Here is a 19,782-nt window from a genome sequence, read left to right on the forward strand (position 1 = left end):
ACGTGTATAAGGAACCCCTTAAATTTTGTGGGCTTAAAATTTGGCAAAAGGGTTTTGTAAGGGATTATAATACTATCCATGTATACTCTTTTACTCTCTTTACTCTTTTACTTGTTTCAGTCATTTGACTGTGGCCATGCTCGAGCACCGCCTTTAGTCGAAAAAATCGCCCCCAGGACTTATTATTTGTAAGCCTAGTACTTATTCTATCGGTCTCTTTTGCCGAACCGCTACGTTACGGAGACGTAAACACACAGGCATCGGTTGTCAAGCATAGTTGGAGGACAAACACAGACACACACACACACACACACACACACACACACACACATACATATATACATAAATATATACAACGGGCTTCTTTCAGTTTCCGTCAACCAAATCCACTCACAAGGCTTTGGTCGGCCCAAGGCTATAGTAGAAGAGACTTGCCTAGGGTGCCACGCAGTGGAACTGAACCCAGAACCATGTGGTTCGTAAGCAAGCTTCTTACCACACAGCCACTCCTGCACCCAAAATTTAGGGGGTTCCTTATACACGTTAAAATAGGGTAAGTGTTGAATGCTGTAACAGTTTAGAAGTAGCACATTCTCGGTGGAGTTGTGATATTGTACAGCTGGTAAATCATACAAGACCAAGTCACGACGGTCACCATTGTGTACGACGGTCACCATTGCGAATGGTCGAACGCTATGCATCCTTTGAAAGAAAAAAGAAAAAATCTCTCCTCTGTCTTGTAATGTTCTAACATGGAGGAGGGACTGATTGACCAATGAAGGGCGCTGTAGCATGAACTCAAAAGATACAATATTCATAGAGGTATTCTTTGCCAGACTAACGTACTTGAATAGAGCAACAGTATAATGGATAAGGGGTACACATTGCTTGGGGGGAGGGGAGCAACGGTATAAACACGAGTATCAAGGTTTGCATCGCCATAAAAGGAAAGCAAACAGTATTACAGTTAAATTAGAACAGGAACCAAATGCTATTTGAACAAAAAGCCCAAACGGATAACAAGTTCAAGAATACTTATCGGAAAGCGATGCTATGACATTTTAATCACTATTTATGTTTCTACGGTGATCGATATGATATTATTGATGATGATGATGATGATGATGATGAGGAGGAGGAGGAGGAGGAGGAGGATGAGGTAGATGAGGAGGAGAAGGAGAAAAAGGACGACAAAGATGATGACGACGACGAGGATGACGATGGCGATGGAGAAGGGGATGACGATGATGATGATGATGACGATGATGATGATGATGACGAAGACGACGATGTCATTGTAGTCATCATCATCACCATGACGGCGACGGTGATGATGATGACGATGACGTCGACATCGACGGCGACGTCGAGGATAATGATGATGATGATGATGATGATGATGCTTAAACCTCAAGTCTACTCTAATCAAGTTCATCTGTGATCGAAGGCTAAACGTTACACGAATTGATGTCTGAAACTGAACCACGGCGACCGAGAGCAGAAAGCACTGAAAGAGATCGATTCACTTCTGACAGTCAAGGCATTTCCTATAGGCAGTCTCACCCAGCTATCGACGGTCTACATATGGAGATGATGCCGACGACGACGACAATAATGATGCTGGTGATGATGATGACTATAATGATACTGATGCGGATGATGATGATGACGAAAATGATGTTGACGAAAATGATTTTGACAACGATGCTGCTGCTGCTGATGATGATGACAGTAATGATGCTGGGGCTGATGATGACGAAGATGATGTTGACGACGATGCTGCTGCTGCTGCTGCTGATGACAATAATGATGCTGGGGCTGATGATGACGAAGATGATGTTGACGAAGATGATGTTGACGAGGATGATGACAATAATGATGCCCATGCTGATGATAATGACGAAGATGATGTTGACGGCAATAATGATGCTGCTGCTTATGATGATGACAGTAATGATGCTGATACTGATGATGATGATGACGAAAATGATGTTGACGACGATGATGATGCTGACGATATTGTTATTTCCAGTATTGTTTCTTGTTATCGTTGTTTGTTATTGTTTTTTTTGTTATTTGTTTTTACCTGTTATTTTTGTTGTTGTTGTTATTCTGCTTATAATTACTGATAATGTTATCATTGTTGTTTTTGTTGTTTTTTTTGTGCCTCTTTAATGTTGCTGTAACTATTGCCGTCGCTCTTGTTGCTATTACTGCAACTGTTATTAATATTATATTTCTTACGCTGCATTCCACTTTCTTTCCTTTTCTTAATACTTTTATCATCATTATTAATGCTGTTGTTGCTGTCATTATAGTCGTTGTTGTTATTGTTGTTGAGTAGTAGTAGCAGTAGTAAATTTTTGTTGTTGTTATCGTCGTTGTCTTAGTACAATAATTACTATTATAGTTTTAGAACGTTGAGCTCTATCCTCCGAGGCGTGTAACGTAATCTCGTTATTTTCAGTTTTAAAGAACTTATTTCTTTTTGCTCTTGAAATATCATAGGAAAGTATATACATATATATATAAAAGCTACAAGAAATATCATAATGAAAAAAGAAATACACCATAAAAAAGATAATTTATAAACAAACGAAAACAAGCAGGAAAAGAAATCGTTTCATCTTAATTCCCAATAGAGAAATATGGCGGCAGGTGAGATTTGATTCAGCGAGAAAAGTATGAAAAATGAATAATCCTTGTAGACTAGAAGCAAAAACAAATAGAAAGAAATCCTATTATATACAGAAGAGAGACATACTACACCTGGGTACATACATACTCACAGCAATAATTTGTGGAGGAAGTAAATATATGAAATAAACAGAAAATACAGAAAAATGCAGACTGGACGAAATCAGATTGACGTTCAGATTAATGGCCAATAGTGATTACTAATGTGGACTTGTGTAAATGCCGCATTTTATAAACGTTGCTGTTTCGATTTTAGTGCATGGATTTTATAGATCTTCATAATATCGTTTCCACATATCCGTTATTGCATCATCATCATCATCATCATCATCATCATCATCATCATCATCATCATCATCATTATCATTATTATTATTATTATTATTATATTATTATTATTATTATTATTTGAAAACCCACAGCTTATTTTGCTAGGTATGGCGGAAAGGGTCAGCTGTCCACAGCCAGCAGACTAAGGTGACACTTGTTTACTGGTCATGCTTCGAGAACCCTGCGAAGAATTCTTGCAGTTCCAAGCAATGCTGTGTTTTGTAGGTGTTCTACCTTCACACTAGTCCCTATCTTTCTCAGCCATGTTGGTAGTTGAGTGCTGATACTTCCAAGTGCACCAATTACTATTGGTATCTCGTCTACTCTGTTCATGGACCTCAACCTTCGTATTTCTCACTTCAAATCGTCATAATTGTTTATTTTTCCTTCTTTCACATTGATCCTATTGTCACCGGGGCCTGCTATGTCGATTATCATACATGTTCTTTCTCTTTTATTCACCACAGTAATGTCCGGTTTCCTATGTCTGGTCGGGTGATCACACTGGATCATTGCATCCCACAGGATTTTGCAATTCCCATTGTCGGTGATTCCTTCTGGAGTTTTCTCATACCACGACTTTGCTCTTTCTAAGCCGTGATTTCCACAGCTCCCAATGGATCATTCTTGTCGTATTGTCGTGGCGTTTTTTGTATTCGCATTGCGCCAATTTCGGCCATTCGCTAGCGATGTGCCATACCGTTTCACCCCTCTCACCATACATTCTGCATTTATCGCTACCGGTAGTGTTGTCTATTCTATTGTTGTTGTTGTTGTTATTGTGTTGAGTTCAAATTCCGTCTTAGTTGACTTTGCCTTTCATCCTTTCGGAAACGATGAAATAAGTACCAGTTGAACACTGGGGTCAATTTAAATCGATTATTCCCATACCCCAAAGTTTCAGGTCTTGTGCTTATAAAGATTATTATTATTATTATTGTTGTTGTTGTTGTTGTTGTTGTTGTTGCTGTTGTTGTTGATGAGGATCAACTAACCGGTCTGTTTCAGAGAACTTTCGGGCCTGGGCCCATGGATAACTTCCAGAAATCCCTTGGCTGAAAAAGGGTTTAGCCTCCAACTGACGAAGTTTCTCCATTAGGGATTGACACTCCAGTTTTATTAACGGTCGAAAAGTGAGATAGTTATGAAAGACTTTTAAGACCAAACGGCCAGGAAAACTGACGGAAAGGGTCTTGCTCCACCACACAAGCCCTTGCTTTCAATGGCTGCTAGTGTGGTTGTGGCTTTGAACTGGTTGATTACACTCCCTTTTCTTCTGATTTGGCCCCATGTGACTACAACCTGTTCCTCAACATGAAAAAGCACTTGGTTAGGAACCAGTATCGCAGTGATGATGACGCCATATCTGATGTTAATGACTTTTTTGCGTAACTGGATAAAAGCTTCTTCCTCAATGGGATCCAAGTACTGCAACATCGTTGGAAGAATTGTGTGGATCGCAAGAAGGACTATGTTGAAAAATTAACCTCATGTGGTCACATTCCATGAGAGTATCGTGGTCAGCCTATGAACTTTTCAGTTGACCCTCGTATAACTGAATTGATTGAAGTAACGCGAAATAAACTATCTTGCTCAGCTGACCTGTCCCGGAACTGAACGCACGAGCTTACGATTATGAACCGAAGCCTTTAATTTTTAGGCGTAGGCATCTTCACAAATACGATATGCATGACATCTATATTATCAAACGTTAACGCAGTAATTCTGTATGCTTGAATTACATCATTTCATTTACTATGGCACATCAGGATTTCCAAATACCATGAGTGTTTTGGTTTACCTTGAAATGTTTTACAACGAAATACCAGTATTCCCTGCTGTTAGTTTGTAATTTAGGGAGTGTACTTATCTTATCCTTTTTTTAAATTCATTTTTGTTGTTATTGTCCATTTACTTTCGTATGTTATATACTTTCTCAGTTCATCACGTGATTATCCAGATAGCATAATGTTATACAAGTACGATGCTTTACTATTAAGTCTTTGCTAATTTTTCCTATCTTCTTTCCTCTGAAGACTGGTTCTTATATTACATTACCAAATTCTAAATTATGTTTAGCTTACAGGATGTTATCTTTTCACATCTACTCACGAATGTACTCCATCAAAGTTGCCATGTACGCCATAGTAATAAAATATTTTGTGCAAAATTTATGACCTTATTTATTGAGCTACCTTATTTTCTCGCTCAGTAGAAGAGCCCCATGATTTCAATCTTAGAATATGTAAAAATCTATTGATTTCACTTATGGTACAGAGATCAGTCAGACAACGTCGTTTGTATCTTCACAAAGTTTGTTTTTAAATACTTGTATGTTTGGGAAAGATCACTGTGAAAGACAGATTGATAATAGGTTTGGAACATGGATAACATAAAAACTATCTAGTAGTTCTCAAACGCAAACAATAGATAAGAGCAAGTGGGGGTGACTTTGCGTAATTGATCGACCTTCAAGAAATAGCAACCAGATCTCTCTCAAAGCACACTCTAATTATAATAGAACAGGACTTCTCGACTCATTTTCGTTCAATTTACACACAGGTAGCTTTTTGAGATAAATTCCGTCCCCCTCTCACTCTGTTATCTTCAGTTATTTGAGTTTAGCTCTTCTGCCACAATAAAACTTCAGGCGAAGAGGAAATTTAAAATACTGTTGTTAAGCATTGTTAATTGGAACACAAATAACTATTTCATATTTTGGCTCAAGGCCAACGCTTTTCCTAGAGGCAAAGGGGGTTAGTCGATTACATAGACCCCCACTATTTGACTAGTATTCTATTTTGTCGACCCTCAAAGGATGACAGGCAAAGTTGACCTCGGCGGGATTTGAGCTCAAAACGTAAAGAACCGGAAGAATTTCCACCAAGCACTTTGTCCGATGTGCTACCAATTCTTCCTGGTCACCATCTTGTTTTACACACATGCATAGGCACAGGCGCGGCTGTGTGGTAAGAAGTTTGCTTCCCAACTAATGGTTCCGAGTTCAGACCCACTGCGTGGCACCTTGGGCAAATGTCTTCTACTCTAGCCTTAGGTCGACCAAAATCTTGTGGGTAGATTTGGTAGACAGAAGCTGAAAGAAGCTCATCGTATATGTGTGTATGCGTATGCGTATGTGTGTGTGTGTTTGTGAGTGCGTGTGTGTGTGTGTTTGTCTCCCAACGCCACTTGACCACAAGTGTTGGTATGTTTATGTCCCTATAACTTAGCTCGGCAAATGAGACAGAAAGAATGGGTAATAGGCTTAAAAAAGTAATGGGGTTGATTCATTTTACTAAAATTTCTTCAAGGCAGTGCCCCAGCATGGTCGCAGTCTAATGACTGAAACAAGTAAAGGATAAAAAATATTGATGAACAAACACAGTCTTCCGTGCACCAGATTACTCTATTACCATCACAGGCGGCAAGCTGGTGGAATTGTCAGCGCGTCGAACAAAATGCTTAGCAACCTAACTTCAGGGTCTTTATGTTCTGTTTTTAAATCTCTCTATGGCCAACTTTACCTTTCATCCCTTCAGGGGTCAATAAAATAAAGCACCAGTCAATCAAATACCGAGGTCGATGTAATCGCCATGTACCCGCCCCTCAAAAAATGATGGCCTGGCCTTGAATCCTGCATTGAATCGGCGGCGTCCCATTCAAGAGGAATGTGATCTCGGCCTCGTGTACGCCGTGGAAACAGAGTAACCTCATGTGTCCTTTGTCTCAAGAAAAAAAAACATTAAGAAGTATACAATAGCTCCTTCCCGAGTCATATAGACTCACAGGGCCGTTTTCCCGATTTCCATGGCATGTATACCCCCACCCCCGCCACCAGGACGAGACGCGAATATTTTTCCCCGTGAGTTCTGGACCCCAGTAATAAACTCATTTGCATACAGCCAATCAGAGCTCACCTTGACCATGTCAAGTTAGCAAACACACTCTACCAAGTTAACTCAAGACGAAGAACGGTGTTGTAAGTCGACCGATCGCTCCAGTTATGCGTGGTTTTAGGAGACAAGTAATTAGATAGATTTGCATCTATACTTATTATCGGATTTTGTTAGGGCCCCATATGGTAAAGAGAGGATGGGGAAAATGTGGGTAGAGGGTGATGTGCTAGCAGCCCTCCCCTTTAACTGTTTTAGAAAGTAAACAACAACACAAATAACTACGCAGAGGCAGCCATGGTTGAAACAAGAACAAGAACAACAAGCATTCTTTAAAGAGAAAAGAAGCATGGTCATTCCTTATCCAAGTGACCTTATCTTATCGCTCATCACTTGTTATGCGCAGATAAATTAGTTTAATTGTTGAGCTCCGATTGGTTGTATGCAAATGAGTTCATGACTGGGGTCCGGAACTCACGTGGGAAAAATTTTTCGCAGACGGGACACCGGTCCATCACATGATTACCAAATTTTGTCAGCTGAGTGAACTGGAGCAACGTGAAATGCAGTGTTTTGCTCAAGAACACAACGCGCCGCCCGGTCGAAGAATCGAAACCACAATCTTACGATCATGAGTCCAACCCCTATCAACTAAGCTGTATCTATTATATAAAATCGTTCTGTCTGTCTGTGTCTGTGTCTTCTAGGATCTCGGGCATCCTCCATCCGATTGCGCTCAAATTTGTTATGTAGATACCGACGGTATCAGGGCGTGTATAAGTTTTGAAAAAATTACAAAAATCGATTCTAGGTGAGAATGCGATCGATAAAGCCGTGGGAACGTGCATTTGTACGCACAAGTACATCAGTTGTTGCGATGTACTTACTGGAACTTTAAACTCTTCGGTTGCATATTTGTATGAATAAAATCGTTTTTCTTTGGAATAGAAAAAAGTCTATCTTTATTTCTTCTCAATTCGGGTTAAATCAGTGTTTCTCAAAGGGGAGGCCTATGGGACGGTCGGACATGTTGTTTTGAGAAAATTTGGTTTAAATGTTTGACAACTCAGCACCGTCCATTGGACGCGGGGGGGGGGGCTTTTGCTCGTACAATATAGATCATTAAATCCGAAGTGACGGAAAGGCAGGAAAAAAAAGTGTTTCTATTTCATTTATATATTTATTGGCATTCCTTCGGTATTGGTTTAGAGAGTGCAGGTATGCATAGACGACATCATTCACCCTCTATTTCACCATAGCCCCCTTTATCTATATCCTGAGAGAAGGTTGTGTGGGTGAATGACATAGTGTACCAATATCGAAGGCCTGCCTATTCATTGGTTTGTTTATTTATTTTCCCACTAATAGGCCTACTTCCAGCTTTCTTGTCAATCACAAAATTTCTTAACGAAATTATAATTGAAGAAAACAAAATAAGTACAAATCCAGAATCAACAAATCTAGTCGAAATTTACTCCCTTGGGAACCCTTGCAGCATAAGAGAAAAACTGTTACTAAATTACTACTACTACTACTACTACTACTACTACTACTACTACTACAGATATTTAACCTTATTGATACCAACCCTCCTGAGACCACCCATCCTGGCTCTATGATATAAATTTCCTGTTTTAAAGCTGATCTAATCAAAACCTCCCATCAAAATTTTCTTGTTAATTTGTATTCCAAACATCAGCTTAAGCAATGTCGTTTTTATTTTAATAAATTCTTCGTTATTTTCGAAATTAATTGAAAAAAAAGCGGTGTTTTCCAACAGAAATGTGGTGCGAAATATGAACGACAACATATGGACCACCAGGGTGACGGGACGAACACCATGACAATAGACAAGATCAAGAGGCCGACCAAAGACAAGATAGCGAGATGATCTTACCCGCCACCTGGGGCCTACATATCTACAATTGGTCAGAAACAGACAACGGTGGCAGGAATCCAACAGAGGGGCTCTTTTTTCAGGAATGATGAATTTCTGGTATTGGATGGTATTGAAAGTGTGAATTTAAGACAGTCGCTGAAAGTACAGTCGAAGAAAAGAAATATGCATTAGTTTTTAAATACCGTCAGTTATAAAAATCAGGCGTTAAACTCAGAGCCGGATTAAGACCCATCGAGGCCCTAAGCACTTAAAAGATCTTGGTGCTCCTAAAAAATATTATGTAATTCAAAATATAAACATTAACAAAGCAGAAAATATGTTTTTATTTTTAGAAACGAAACAAAACAGTAAAATGGAAAATAATGTTTATTTTTGTATACTTCCACTTTATTTATATTTGAAAAGTTTCCTCCTACTTTTTTGAATTGCAAAGTCTTTGATCAGATCCTCAAAATTAATCTTAGGTAACACATCTGCATCTATACTTAGTAGAGATAAAGGTATCCCGAATATTACTTTAGCAAGTTTAAAGTGATTTTTTTAATGCTGTAAACCATTAAACTTTTTTGTGTGGTACCTCCTCTTTCCCTTGATGCCCTAAGAACGTGCCTATTTTCTTAACGGTTATTCCAGCGCTGGTTAAACTGTAAGAGAGAATAAACCTAAACTGTAAAATAGTTAAAAGTGAAAATCTAACTTAGTTGAACAACGGAAATTTTCTTACTAATAGATGTTAACCTGGAATAACCACTCCAAAAGCCTGAACGCTTTGCCAAATGCGTGTATCGTTGGTCTAGGGGACAGTAATATGAAACCTATGACATGCGTGTCAGTAGTGACACGCAGCGGTTTTTTTCTCTTCTTTTTTCTTCTTCTTTAGGTGAAAGGCGATGGACTTTGAAAAGAAGTCTCCCGGCAATATTAGGTTATTAAAAGTTTATCGTGAGGCATTTATCGGAAACTAATGTATACACACATACACGCTTAAGTGTGTGTGATTGTGTATGTATATGTGCATATTTGTAAGTGCATATGTATATGTGTATGTTTGTAAGCGCATAAGTGTGTGTGTGTACACCCTGTCGGGGTTTACATTTTCTTTTTTATAAATCCTTATTAGTGTCAGCATACACACATCAATTTCCGAGTAATCAAAAAAAAAAAAAAAAAAGAAAAGAAAAGAAGAATAGACTTCTGCTTTCTACTAAGAATAAAAGATCACCTGGGCAAGCGAACATTACAGCTTGTTTCCATAACAAGCTTCAACCTCATGACAGTCTGTTATTATTTGAAAAAAAGAAGAAAAAGAAGAAAAACTTCCAAATACCCAAACACTAATACAATACTTCAGAGCACTACTGCAATAATAACTTAAGTGGAGGCGCAATAGCCCAGTGGTTAGGGCAGAGGACTCGCGGTCGTAAGAACGCGGTTTCGATTTCCAGACCGGGCATTCTGAGTGTTTATTGAGCAAAAATACATAAGTTCCACGAGGCTCAACTTTCTCTCACTCTTTCTTCCTACTTCTGCCACAAAGCAGAGGAACCATGGTGTAACTCACTATGGTGTGGTAAACTTTCAGACCCTAGTCTAGATTGCGAATCCTCTGTACCCCAGGATGGTTCAGCTCTCCACCCGTTAAAAGCCACCGTTTACGGAATGAGGATAACAACGTAGCTTTCGCGCCCGTGCAACCGCCAGTCTATCGCGTGTGGTTGGTGGATCTTCAAGTTACCACACGCATTCTTAGTAGCTTAGAGTAGGCTCGAATGAGAGATTATTCTTTGTGGCTAATGGCGTGAGTCCTGAGAAGAAGAAGAAGAAGAAGAAGAAGAAGAAGAAGAAGAAGAAGAAGAAAACAATGTAAAAACACCATCCCTCGTCACTGAGTTTAAACTAGCAAAATGGCGCATACATCTAGATATAACTACAGTGTTCAGTGTGTTTCTCATGATAATCCTATATTAGATTCAAATTTTGACACGAGGTCAACATTTTGGTGGGAGGGCGCAAGTCAATTAGATCGACCCCAGCGTTCAACTGGTCCCTATTTTATCGACCCCGAAAGTATGAAAGGCGAAGTCGATCCTGGCGGCAATTTGAACTCAAAACGGAAAGTCGGAAGAAATGCCGCTAAGCATATTGTCTGGCATGCTAACGATTCTGCTAGCTCGCCGCCTTAAAATGATGATATTGTAATATTACCACGTATATAGCCAAGGAAAGGCGCTGACTTAGCTATATTCATGCCAGGAGTTGTGATGCTCCCCGTTAACAATAATCGCACTGGAGCAGGTAACAGTCTAGCTCTGACCGAATCCAACTCTGCCCCTCTCCGCTACAGCTTATCGCTAAAATCTATGGATGCACAGAAAGAGAGTGAATGGTGGAGAGAGTAGAATATATGAATTATATACTGCACCCTATAGAAATGTGATCTGCATATCAAAGCGTGTAGGATGGTCCTTAACCAGGCAGAAACATGGTATTATTGTCCAGATGGAGTTGAAGATACATCTCCTGGTTCGGCCGACTACATATGTAATATAGAGCGGCCGACCACGGGCGTAACACGGACGCATGGCGGGCGTATGACGGGCGTATCGCGAGTGTGTTACGGACGTATTGGGGGCGTAACGTGGATTTTGGCCGAATTGTATGATAACTAAATTAGCTTTCGCCTTCCGTAAAACGTAACATACCTTTAGCTGTGACCAACCGGCTGACCAATGTCCTGTGAGTGAATTTAGTAGACTGAAACTGAAAGAATCTCAGTCATACACACACGCACACACACACACACACATAGACACGCACTCACGCAGAAAGAGAGAAAGAGAGAGAGAGAGAGAGAGGGAACGACACACAGGCAGACAGATACACGCATACATATATGTGAGTATATCTCTGTGTTTGTCCACCCCATCACTTCATAACCGGTTCAACTGAACCCTACAAACCGGTGCTCCAGCATGGCAGCCGTCCAATAACTGAAACGAAGAAAGAAGTAAAAAGTGCTGAAATATAAAATAAGAGCAGTTCTTGTTATTTTCCATATGTTTCCTATCCTTTAAAAATCTGGAATCTAGGGAAAAGCGGTTGAGCATCGAGTTGATAAAATAAATTACCTTACGTTATTTCGTTTCGTATCGCGGGGCGGGGTTTGGCTGAACTCATCATCTCAGGTTTGTGAAAACAATGGAAGGTAAACCTATCTGTTTATCATGCAATCTTATCTCGCCGTGAAAAATAAAACAAAGGATTGATTACACTAGATGTGTTAATCTCTCCGAGCGTAGTAAAGGTAAATCACGCTGAAGATTCTACTGCTTTTTCTAGCATAACGGGTTGATCGACCGCATAGAGTCTACCGTTGGTTTGCTTTGCTGCAATTTCATAGGTTAATATCTAACTCAGTTTTAACAAGAACGATACCGCAAATAGATGTATATTCCAGACTTTCTTGCTAAATAAATCAATAAATGGTGCAGGTTTAGTCATAAAAGAACCGGAAACTAGACTCAAATCCAATCGGGGGGTACGGTGTTCTACAGTGGCAGTGGTACGGTGTTCGTGGGTTGGCAGTCTGCATGTTAATAAATAAATAAATACATAAATAAATAAATACATAAATAAATACATAAATAAATAATTTAATCTAATGTTTTAAGTTCAAAGTTTATCAATATATTTTCATTTGTTGAAAGAAATTTTCAACATGCTTGCTTTCATTATTATTTATCATTTATTCTATACCATAACACGCATACACACACACACATACTTATAAAGACAGATACATACTACGCTTATACATATATAAGATAGATGTATGTATATATACAGACACATACACAAGAAAAACGTTTTACTGTATTTCCCAGCTTACTCATATGACAGCTAACTGCCATTGAACACTTCATCCTCACATTTACATTTTCCTCGTATCGCTGATGTTTTTCTCTCTTTCCCCCCTCTCTCTTTGCCTTTCTTGCTGTTAATCTTATTCTCTCTCTCTCTTGCTTTTCTCGCTCTCGCTCTCGCTTTTCTCTCTCTCTCTCGCTTTCTCTCTCATACTCTAGTTCTCGTTCTCTTTTCTCCGTTCTCTCTCCATCCCTCACTCCGTGCCTTTTCTTTCTCGCGTTAGTTTCTCATTCGTTTTTCCTTTCTCCCCCTCCCTCTTCCACTAGTCTTAGCCAGTCTCTCTCTCTCTCTCTCTCTCTCTCTCTCTCACACACACACACACATACACACTCACACATTTCACTTTCATATTCGATTCTTTCTTTCTCTATCTCTACCTATATTTTTTCTCTCACTCTCTCACTCTCTCCCTCTTTCTTTTCTCCCCCTCTCTCCTTATGCCCGCCTCTCTGTTTTTCTTTATGGAGACAAAAGAAAAAAAGAACAAACAACAAACATCTAAAAAAAAAGCAATAACAAAAACGAGCTTTCTTTGTTAGTTTTTGTTTGTAAACAAAACAAATAACAGGTGTCGCTGATGTGGCAATCACAGTGTTATGAGAGAAGACAAGACTTCTGTATGCATGAAACATATACATAAATATATATAAGCCAAGCTACTCAGTTTGAAACAGACACTAATACAGAAAGTTAGATATATTTCTTACTTAAGTTTCCTGGACAAGACAAACGGGAAGAGCGTTATTATGAAGACGAGTAGAATCTGAAAGTCTAAACAAATTAGTCTTTTTTTTCTTAAATCTCTCTATATATGGCAGGTTTGGTAGCCTTCAACTAACACTATCTCCTCCGAGACCCTGCGGCGCAAGTTGACCAAAATTGAGAGTATGATAGAAGAAGGCTTGCTCTTCCTTCCGTAGAAGAAAAAATTCAAATAGGACCATGTTAACACCAAAAATTATTTACATCAAAAAGGTGGGGGGTTTTTCTATGAAAATCCCTATTTTTTTACGGTTTTTTGACTGCTGTGTCGCCATTTTCGGTGTATTTCAACCAGGAAAATGTTCACTTAAAGTGAATAACAAGCTACATAATGCAAAATGTTTACTTTTCAAAAATTCCAATTCTAAAGGGTCGAAACAAACCCGAATAATAATAATAATAATAATAATAATAATAATAATAATATAATAATAATAATAATAATAATAACAATAAAATAATAATAATAATAATAATAATAATAATAATAATAATAATAATAATAATAATAACAATAAAATAATAATAATAATAATAATAATAATAATAATAATAATAATAATAATAATAATGATAAATTCTTTTACTTGCCACAAAGCTATCAGATGAAGAATGACCTTACATAAACAGTTTACATCAATTTGTGTGGGAATTTAACATATAAAGATGATGAAAAGAAACAGAGAGGAAAAGGGGATCAGATTAATAGTATAGAGAGTATACAAAATATGTTAATGGCTATGACTGTGTGGTAGGAAGTTTGTTTCCCAAGCTCATGGTTCTGAGCTCATTCCCACTACGTTGCCCCTTGGACAAGTGTCTTCTACTATAGTCTCGGGATTTGGTTGATGGAAACTGAAAGAAGCTCGTCGTATTGGAAACGGAAGGAAGCCCGTCGTATTTACAATATAGAATTGTGATGAACCATAACCTTGGACTCTGGCATAAGAATACTTCGAGTTTTTTTTTTTTACTAATCCAGATAATATCCATTTCTACAGTAGGCACAAGGCCTGAAATTTGGTGGGAGGGGGGGCAGTCGATTAGATCGACTCCAGTACACAACTGGTACTTATTTTATCGACCCTGAAAGGATGAATGGCAATGTCGACCTCGGCGGAATTTGAACGTAAGACAGGCAAAATAACGCTAAGCATTTCACCCGGAGTGCTAACGATTCTGCCAGCTCGCCGCCTTGAGAGTTTATGAAGTATTTTACCCTGATTGCTAATCTCTCACTATTAGCTATATATGTGTGTGGGGGGGCATGTCTTTGTGTCTGTGTTTGCATACCACCACCACCACCACCACCATCACTTGACAACCGGTGTCGGTGTGTTTATATCCATCTTACATAGTGGTTCGGCAATATAAACCGATAGAATAAGTACCAAGCATAAAAAATAAATTCTGAAGTCGACTAAAATTCTTCAAGGCGGTGTTCCAGCATGGCCGCAGTTAAATGACTGAACCAAGTAAAAGATAAACAAAGAAAAAGATTAAAGATACATGGATGATGCAGTCCTCCCGGTTCAGTAGAGCCTCAAACTAAGGCCAATCAAGGAACCCCGCAGATACAGGATCGCTCTGACCAGCGAGAACACAAGCCTTCGCCCAGCTGTTGTCCTCCAGTCTACAAAGCCATGCTTTGAGAAGTTCCATTCACCCTAACCATTTTTTCCTATAGTCACCCACCTTTTCATAAATCTGCTCAGAGAGAGAGAGAGAGAGAGAGAGAGAGCGCGCTTCCTTCTTCATCCTAACTTTCCTTTCCAAGTGGAACTCAAAAAGTTTGATGAGGGCTTAACTGAGCAGGAAGTGTATGTCCTCAACCCTTTCAGTTTCGTCTACCACGCAACCTCTTTCCTAATAAACAGAGAAATACCACCAGCTCCGCAGAGTTTAAAGGCAGGTGGTGGTGGTGGTGGTGGGACCATCCTCAAAATCAGAAGCGTTTCACCATCCCATTTTCCTTTTATTTTTCTCATACAGGTTTTCTAAAACGACGTCATCCGTTGTTTACTTCTTTTTTTATCATTTAAAATAAAAACAATTGGAATGAGATCTTGACTGTTATTTCTAGCTAGTCATAAAGCAGCTCTATAAACAAGCGGTTCACCTAGTTGGTAATTTCGAAGTTTTAGAATCATTTTAGAAGGTGTGGTCATTAACTACCTGCTGGTTAGGCTTGTTAGTATGTCTAACGTCTCTAATCGGTTCTTTGATATCATTAGTAATGTTCGCTGCATTGCAAGTATTCAGACGAATCGCCCTTGGTTTTATTTGCAGTCATTGGTTCACGGATGTTCGAGCTAGCCATCGGCATCATCAATCTCATCAGTTTAGAATGTGAGGCCGGTTGTCCAGTGCAATCCTTTTTCAATATAATCCAAATCCAGCGCAAGACAAGACTTGAGTTTCTAAAAAAAACAAAACAAAAAAAAAACAAAGCAAAACCTTGAATAGATTGTCGGACCTTTTGTATCGGCTGTCAGGATATCACCCTCGGCTATGACAATGAAATACCGCCATTTCTTTGGCTTCCTTGCTGGTGAGGGTACACGGAATTTGTAGCAAAGGTGGCATCAGTTGCGATTCTCTAGTCACCCGTGTGGTTGTGTCCTCTGCAGTAAATTGATATCTAGGAGGTGAGGAATTAGTGACCTTTGAAATGGAAAAACGAACGTGAAATTTATCGCCCCCAAAAAGATTAAAAGCATGGTTGATCTCGGCGATATTTAGATTAAAATCCCTGAAGGTCGCAGCTAAATATCGCAAGACATTTTGCCCAACAATTCTGGCAATCCAAAGGTCTTCGGTGTTCCCCTTTCCCCTGATTAACTGATGGAAACAAGGAACATTGTTATTGTTGAAATGCAAAGTAATGTCGCGTGCTACGTTCCACCATGATATCGAAGTAATTATTAAATATGGAATCTAACTTTTTTCGGAAAGCGCAGGTGTAGCTGTGTGGTAAGAAGTTTGCTTCCCAACCATATGGTACCGGCTTCCGTCCCACTGCGTGGCACCTTGGGCAAGTGTCTTCGTGTTTTGCAAGATTCCTGATATGAAATCGTATGTTGAAACAGATATTTTTTTCTACTCTAGGCACAAGGCACAACATTTTGGAGGAGGAAGGCTAGTCGGTTAGATCGACCCCAGTACGCAACTGGTACTTAATTTCTCAACCCCGAAAGGATGAAAAGCAAAGTCAACCTCGGCGGAATTTGAACTCAGAACGTAAAGACAGACGTAATACCTATTTCTTTATTACCCACAAGGGGCTTAACACAGAGGGGACAAACAAGGACAGACATAGGTATTAAGTCGATTACATCGACCCCAGTGCGTAACTGGTACTTAATTTATCGACCCCGAAAGGATGAAAGGCAAAGTCGACCTCGGCGGAATTTGAACTCACAACGTAACGCAGACGAATACCGCTAAGCATTTCGCCCGGCGTGCTAACGTTTCTGCCAGCTCGCCGCCTTCTGTTAAAACAGATATTGTTATATTTCGGGATGGTTAATTACTTTTTTTTTTGCCTGATAAACACACGTCCTCGCTCTTCACTTCAACTGTCCTTTGGGAATCTCTTGTCATACGTCCTGTCACCTCTTCAGCGACTGTCCATCCCACGTGTCTCCTCTTGTCCTATTTAGAGAATGGACTAAACAGGATAGGAGGAGACACGTGGGATGGAGAGTCGTTAAGAGGTCACAGGATGTAACGACAAAAGATTTTAAGCAAAGGGCACAAATAATAACAACAACAACAAATAATAATAGCAATAATAATAATAATAATAATAATAATAATAATAATAATAATAATAAATAATAATAATAATAAATAATAATAATAATATAATAATAATAATAAAACCGAAGTGAAGAAACAGTCTCTAAATACGTGTTTATTTGGCAAAAATATATAACAATGCATATATATATATATATATATATATATATATATATATATATATATGTATATATATATATTTATATATGGAAAAAATATTATTTCTAAATCTCTCAATGAAAGACATTCAGTAACAGTACTCTAAAGCAGGGGTCTCCAAAGTACGGCCCGCGGGCCGGATTCGGCCCGCCAAGGTTTTTAATCCGGCCCGCCGAGCTGTCCTCCAAAATTATAAAACAAATGTCGAAAAACAAGCCTTGCCGAAATCATACAAAAACAAATATACTTTACACCCCTTTTAATACGTTTGACAAATATAGTACAGCAAATAGACGCAAGACGACGCTAATTGATTTGCCATCAATTAATGTCTTTAAATTGCGCCGGCGAATTAAAAATTTATACACTAAACTTTAGTGTAAATATAGGTTCTTTTCCACTCCCCCCGTTTTAACTGACCCATCAGAACCACCATAAAATGAATTAACTTCGCTATGGAGCTACCTATCATTCATCTTAGATAATAGGCGATTGTCAGTGAGATGGATGGTGCTGCTTACAATGAAGCAGAGATTCAATTTCTAGCTTTATTGATGTCGCAGAAAAGTCAACCTATTCCGTCAACTGTCGAGAGAGCAGATACGACAAGTATGACGTTAATAAAAGTCCCGTGCCTAGTATAATAAAAGAAGACAAATATCGATTTATCGATGTTACCTACATCTCACGAGCGATGAATAGAGAGGGTTGAGCCTGACGTTGTGTGGTGGTTTCTAATCCTGGTGCAGTCGCCAATCAGCGTGGAGTAAAGTTCGATGCGCATTCCGTCAGTCAGCACAGACTTGGCGTTTTCGTTGTGCACAAGTGTGAGTCATTTGTCGTCGTCGCTGCCGAAGTGAATGCACGTATCGAGTGACCTGTGAATATTGTTTTTACTTGTTTCGTCCTTTTACATATATCGTCGAGCAAAATCTGTCGACCCATGGTAAAAATGTTAGCTCAAGGAAGAAAACGAAAAATCGACTCTGAGTGTAGAGTTTTTAAGGAACAATGGAACATAGACTATTTTGTCATAGAGTCAAACAACAAGGCACTATGCGTTATATGCACCGACACAATTGCAGTACTTAAAGAGTACAACATTCGGAGACATTATGAAAAAAAGCATTCATCACAGTACTACCAATTCATTGGACAGCTACGTAAAGAGAAATTTGACGAATTAAAGAAGAATTTATCATCAATGCAGTTTGTTTTCAAGAAGAAGGCTGTAGAAAAAGAGAGAGCAACAAGAGCAAGCTTCCATGTTGCTAACCTTTTGGCGAAGAAAGGTAAGCCATTTACAGATGGTGAACTTATTAAAAAGTGTTTGAATGAGGTAGCTAAGGAAATGTGTCCAGAAAACGTAGATTTATTTTCCGCAATTAGTCTTTCTGCGAACACTGTTGCTCGTAGGGTTGAACATATTGAAAGAAATATTAAATCACAGCTAAAAGACAAAGCCAGCAAGTTTGTATGCTTTTCTGTTGCACTTGATGAGTCAATTGATGTATCAGACACATCCCAATTGTTATTGTTCATCAGAGGAATAAATGCCAATTTTGAGATTACTGAGGAACTTGTATCTGTGCACAGCATGCATGGAACAACAACAGGCATAGATATTTTTAGAGAAGTGGAAAAGTCAGTGGCTGAGTATAATTTGGAATGGAAAAAACTAAAATGCATAACAACAGATGGTGGCAGAAATATGTGTGGAACCAAAAAGGGCTTAGTTGGGCAAATTAACAAAGTAATTGAGAATTCCGGTGGATTGAAACCTTTGGTATTGCATTGTATTCTTCATCAGCAAGCACTGTGTGGAAAGCATCTTGATTTATCATCTGTATTAGATCCTGTGATTTCCACTGTTAACTACATAAGATCTCATGGACTCAAACATCGCCAATTTCGTGATTTCTTGGAGGAAATGAATGCTGAGTTTCCAGACCTACCTTACTATACTTCAGTAAGATGGCTTAGCTATGGAAAAATTCTGGCTAGAGTTTTTGAGCTTCGAACTGAAATTGAAATATTTTTAAATGAGAAAAACCATTCACAGGTGTTGCTCAAAGACAGTGAATGGCTCTGGAAATTAGCATTTTCAGCCGATTTAACTATGCATCTCAATGATTTCAACCTACGGATACAAGGTGAAACTTCACTCATCTGTGATTTGTACTCAAAGGTGAAAGCTTTTCGTAAGAAATTAATACTATTTGAAAGTCAGTTAACAAGAAGCTGCTTTACTCATTTTTCACGATGTGACAAATATAGACAGGAAGCTGCCACTCCATTTCCAAACTTGTTTGCTCA

At 38.9% G+C, this 19,782-nt stretch overlaps 1 protein-coding gene across 1 annotated transcript in view; it reads left to right on the forward strand.

Annotated features, from left to right (window-relative positions):
- Positions 1–18,418: 18,418 nt before the first annotated feature.
- The window catches only part of LOC115213256 (general transcription factor II-I repeat domain-containing protein 2A-like), a 1,824-nt gene continuing 460 nt past the window's right edge, over positions 18,419–19,782 (forward strand). The window contains exon 1 of the mRNA XM_029782191.1: positions 18,419–19,782. This exon is cut by the window's right edge and continues 460 nt beyond it. Within this exon, the coding sequence (XP_029638051.1) occupies positions 18,419–19,782 (1,364 nt within the window).

Source organism: Octopus sinensis, linkage group LG6 (assembly GCF_006345805.1).
Source record: "Octopus sinensis linkage group LG6, ASM634580v1, whole genome shotgun sequence".
NCBI lineage: Eukaryota > Metazoa > Mollusca > Cephalopoda > Octopoda > Octopodidae > Octopus > Octopus sinensis.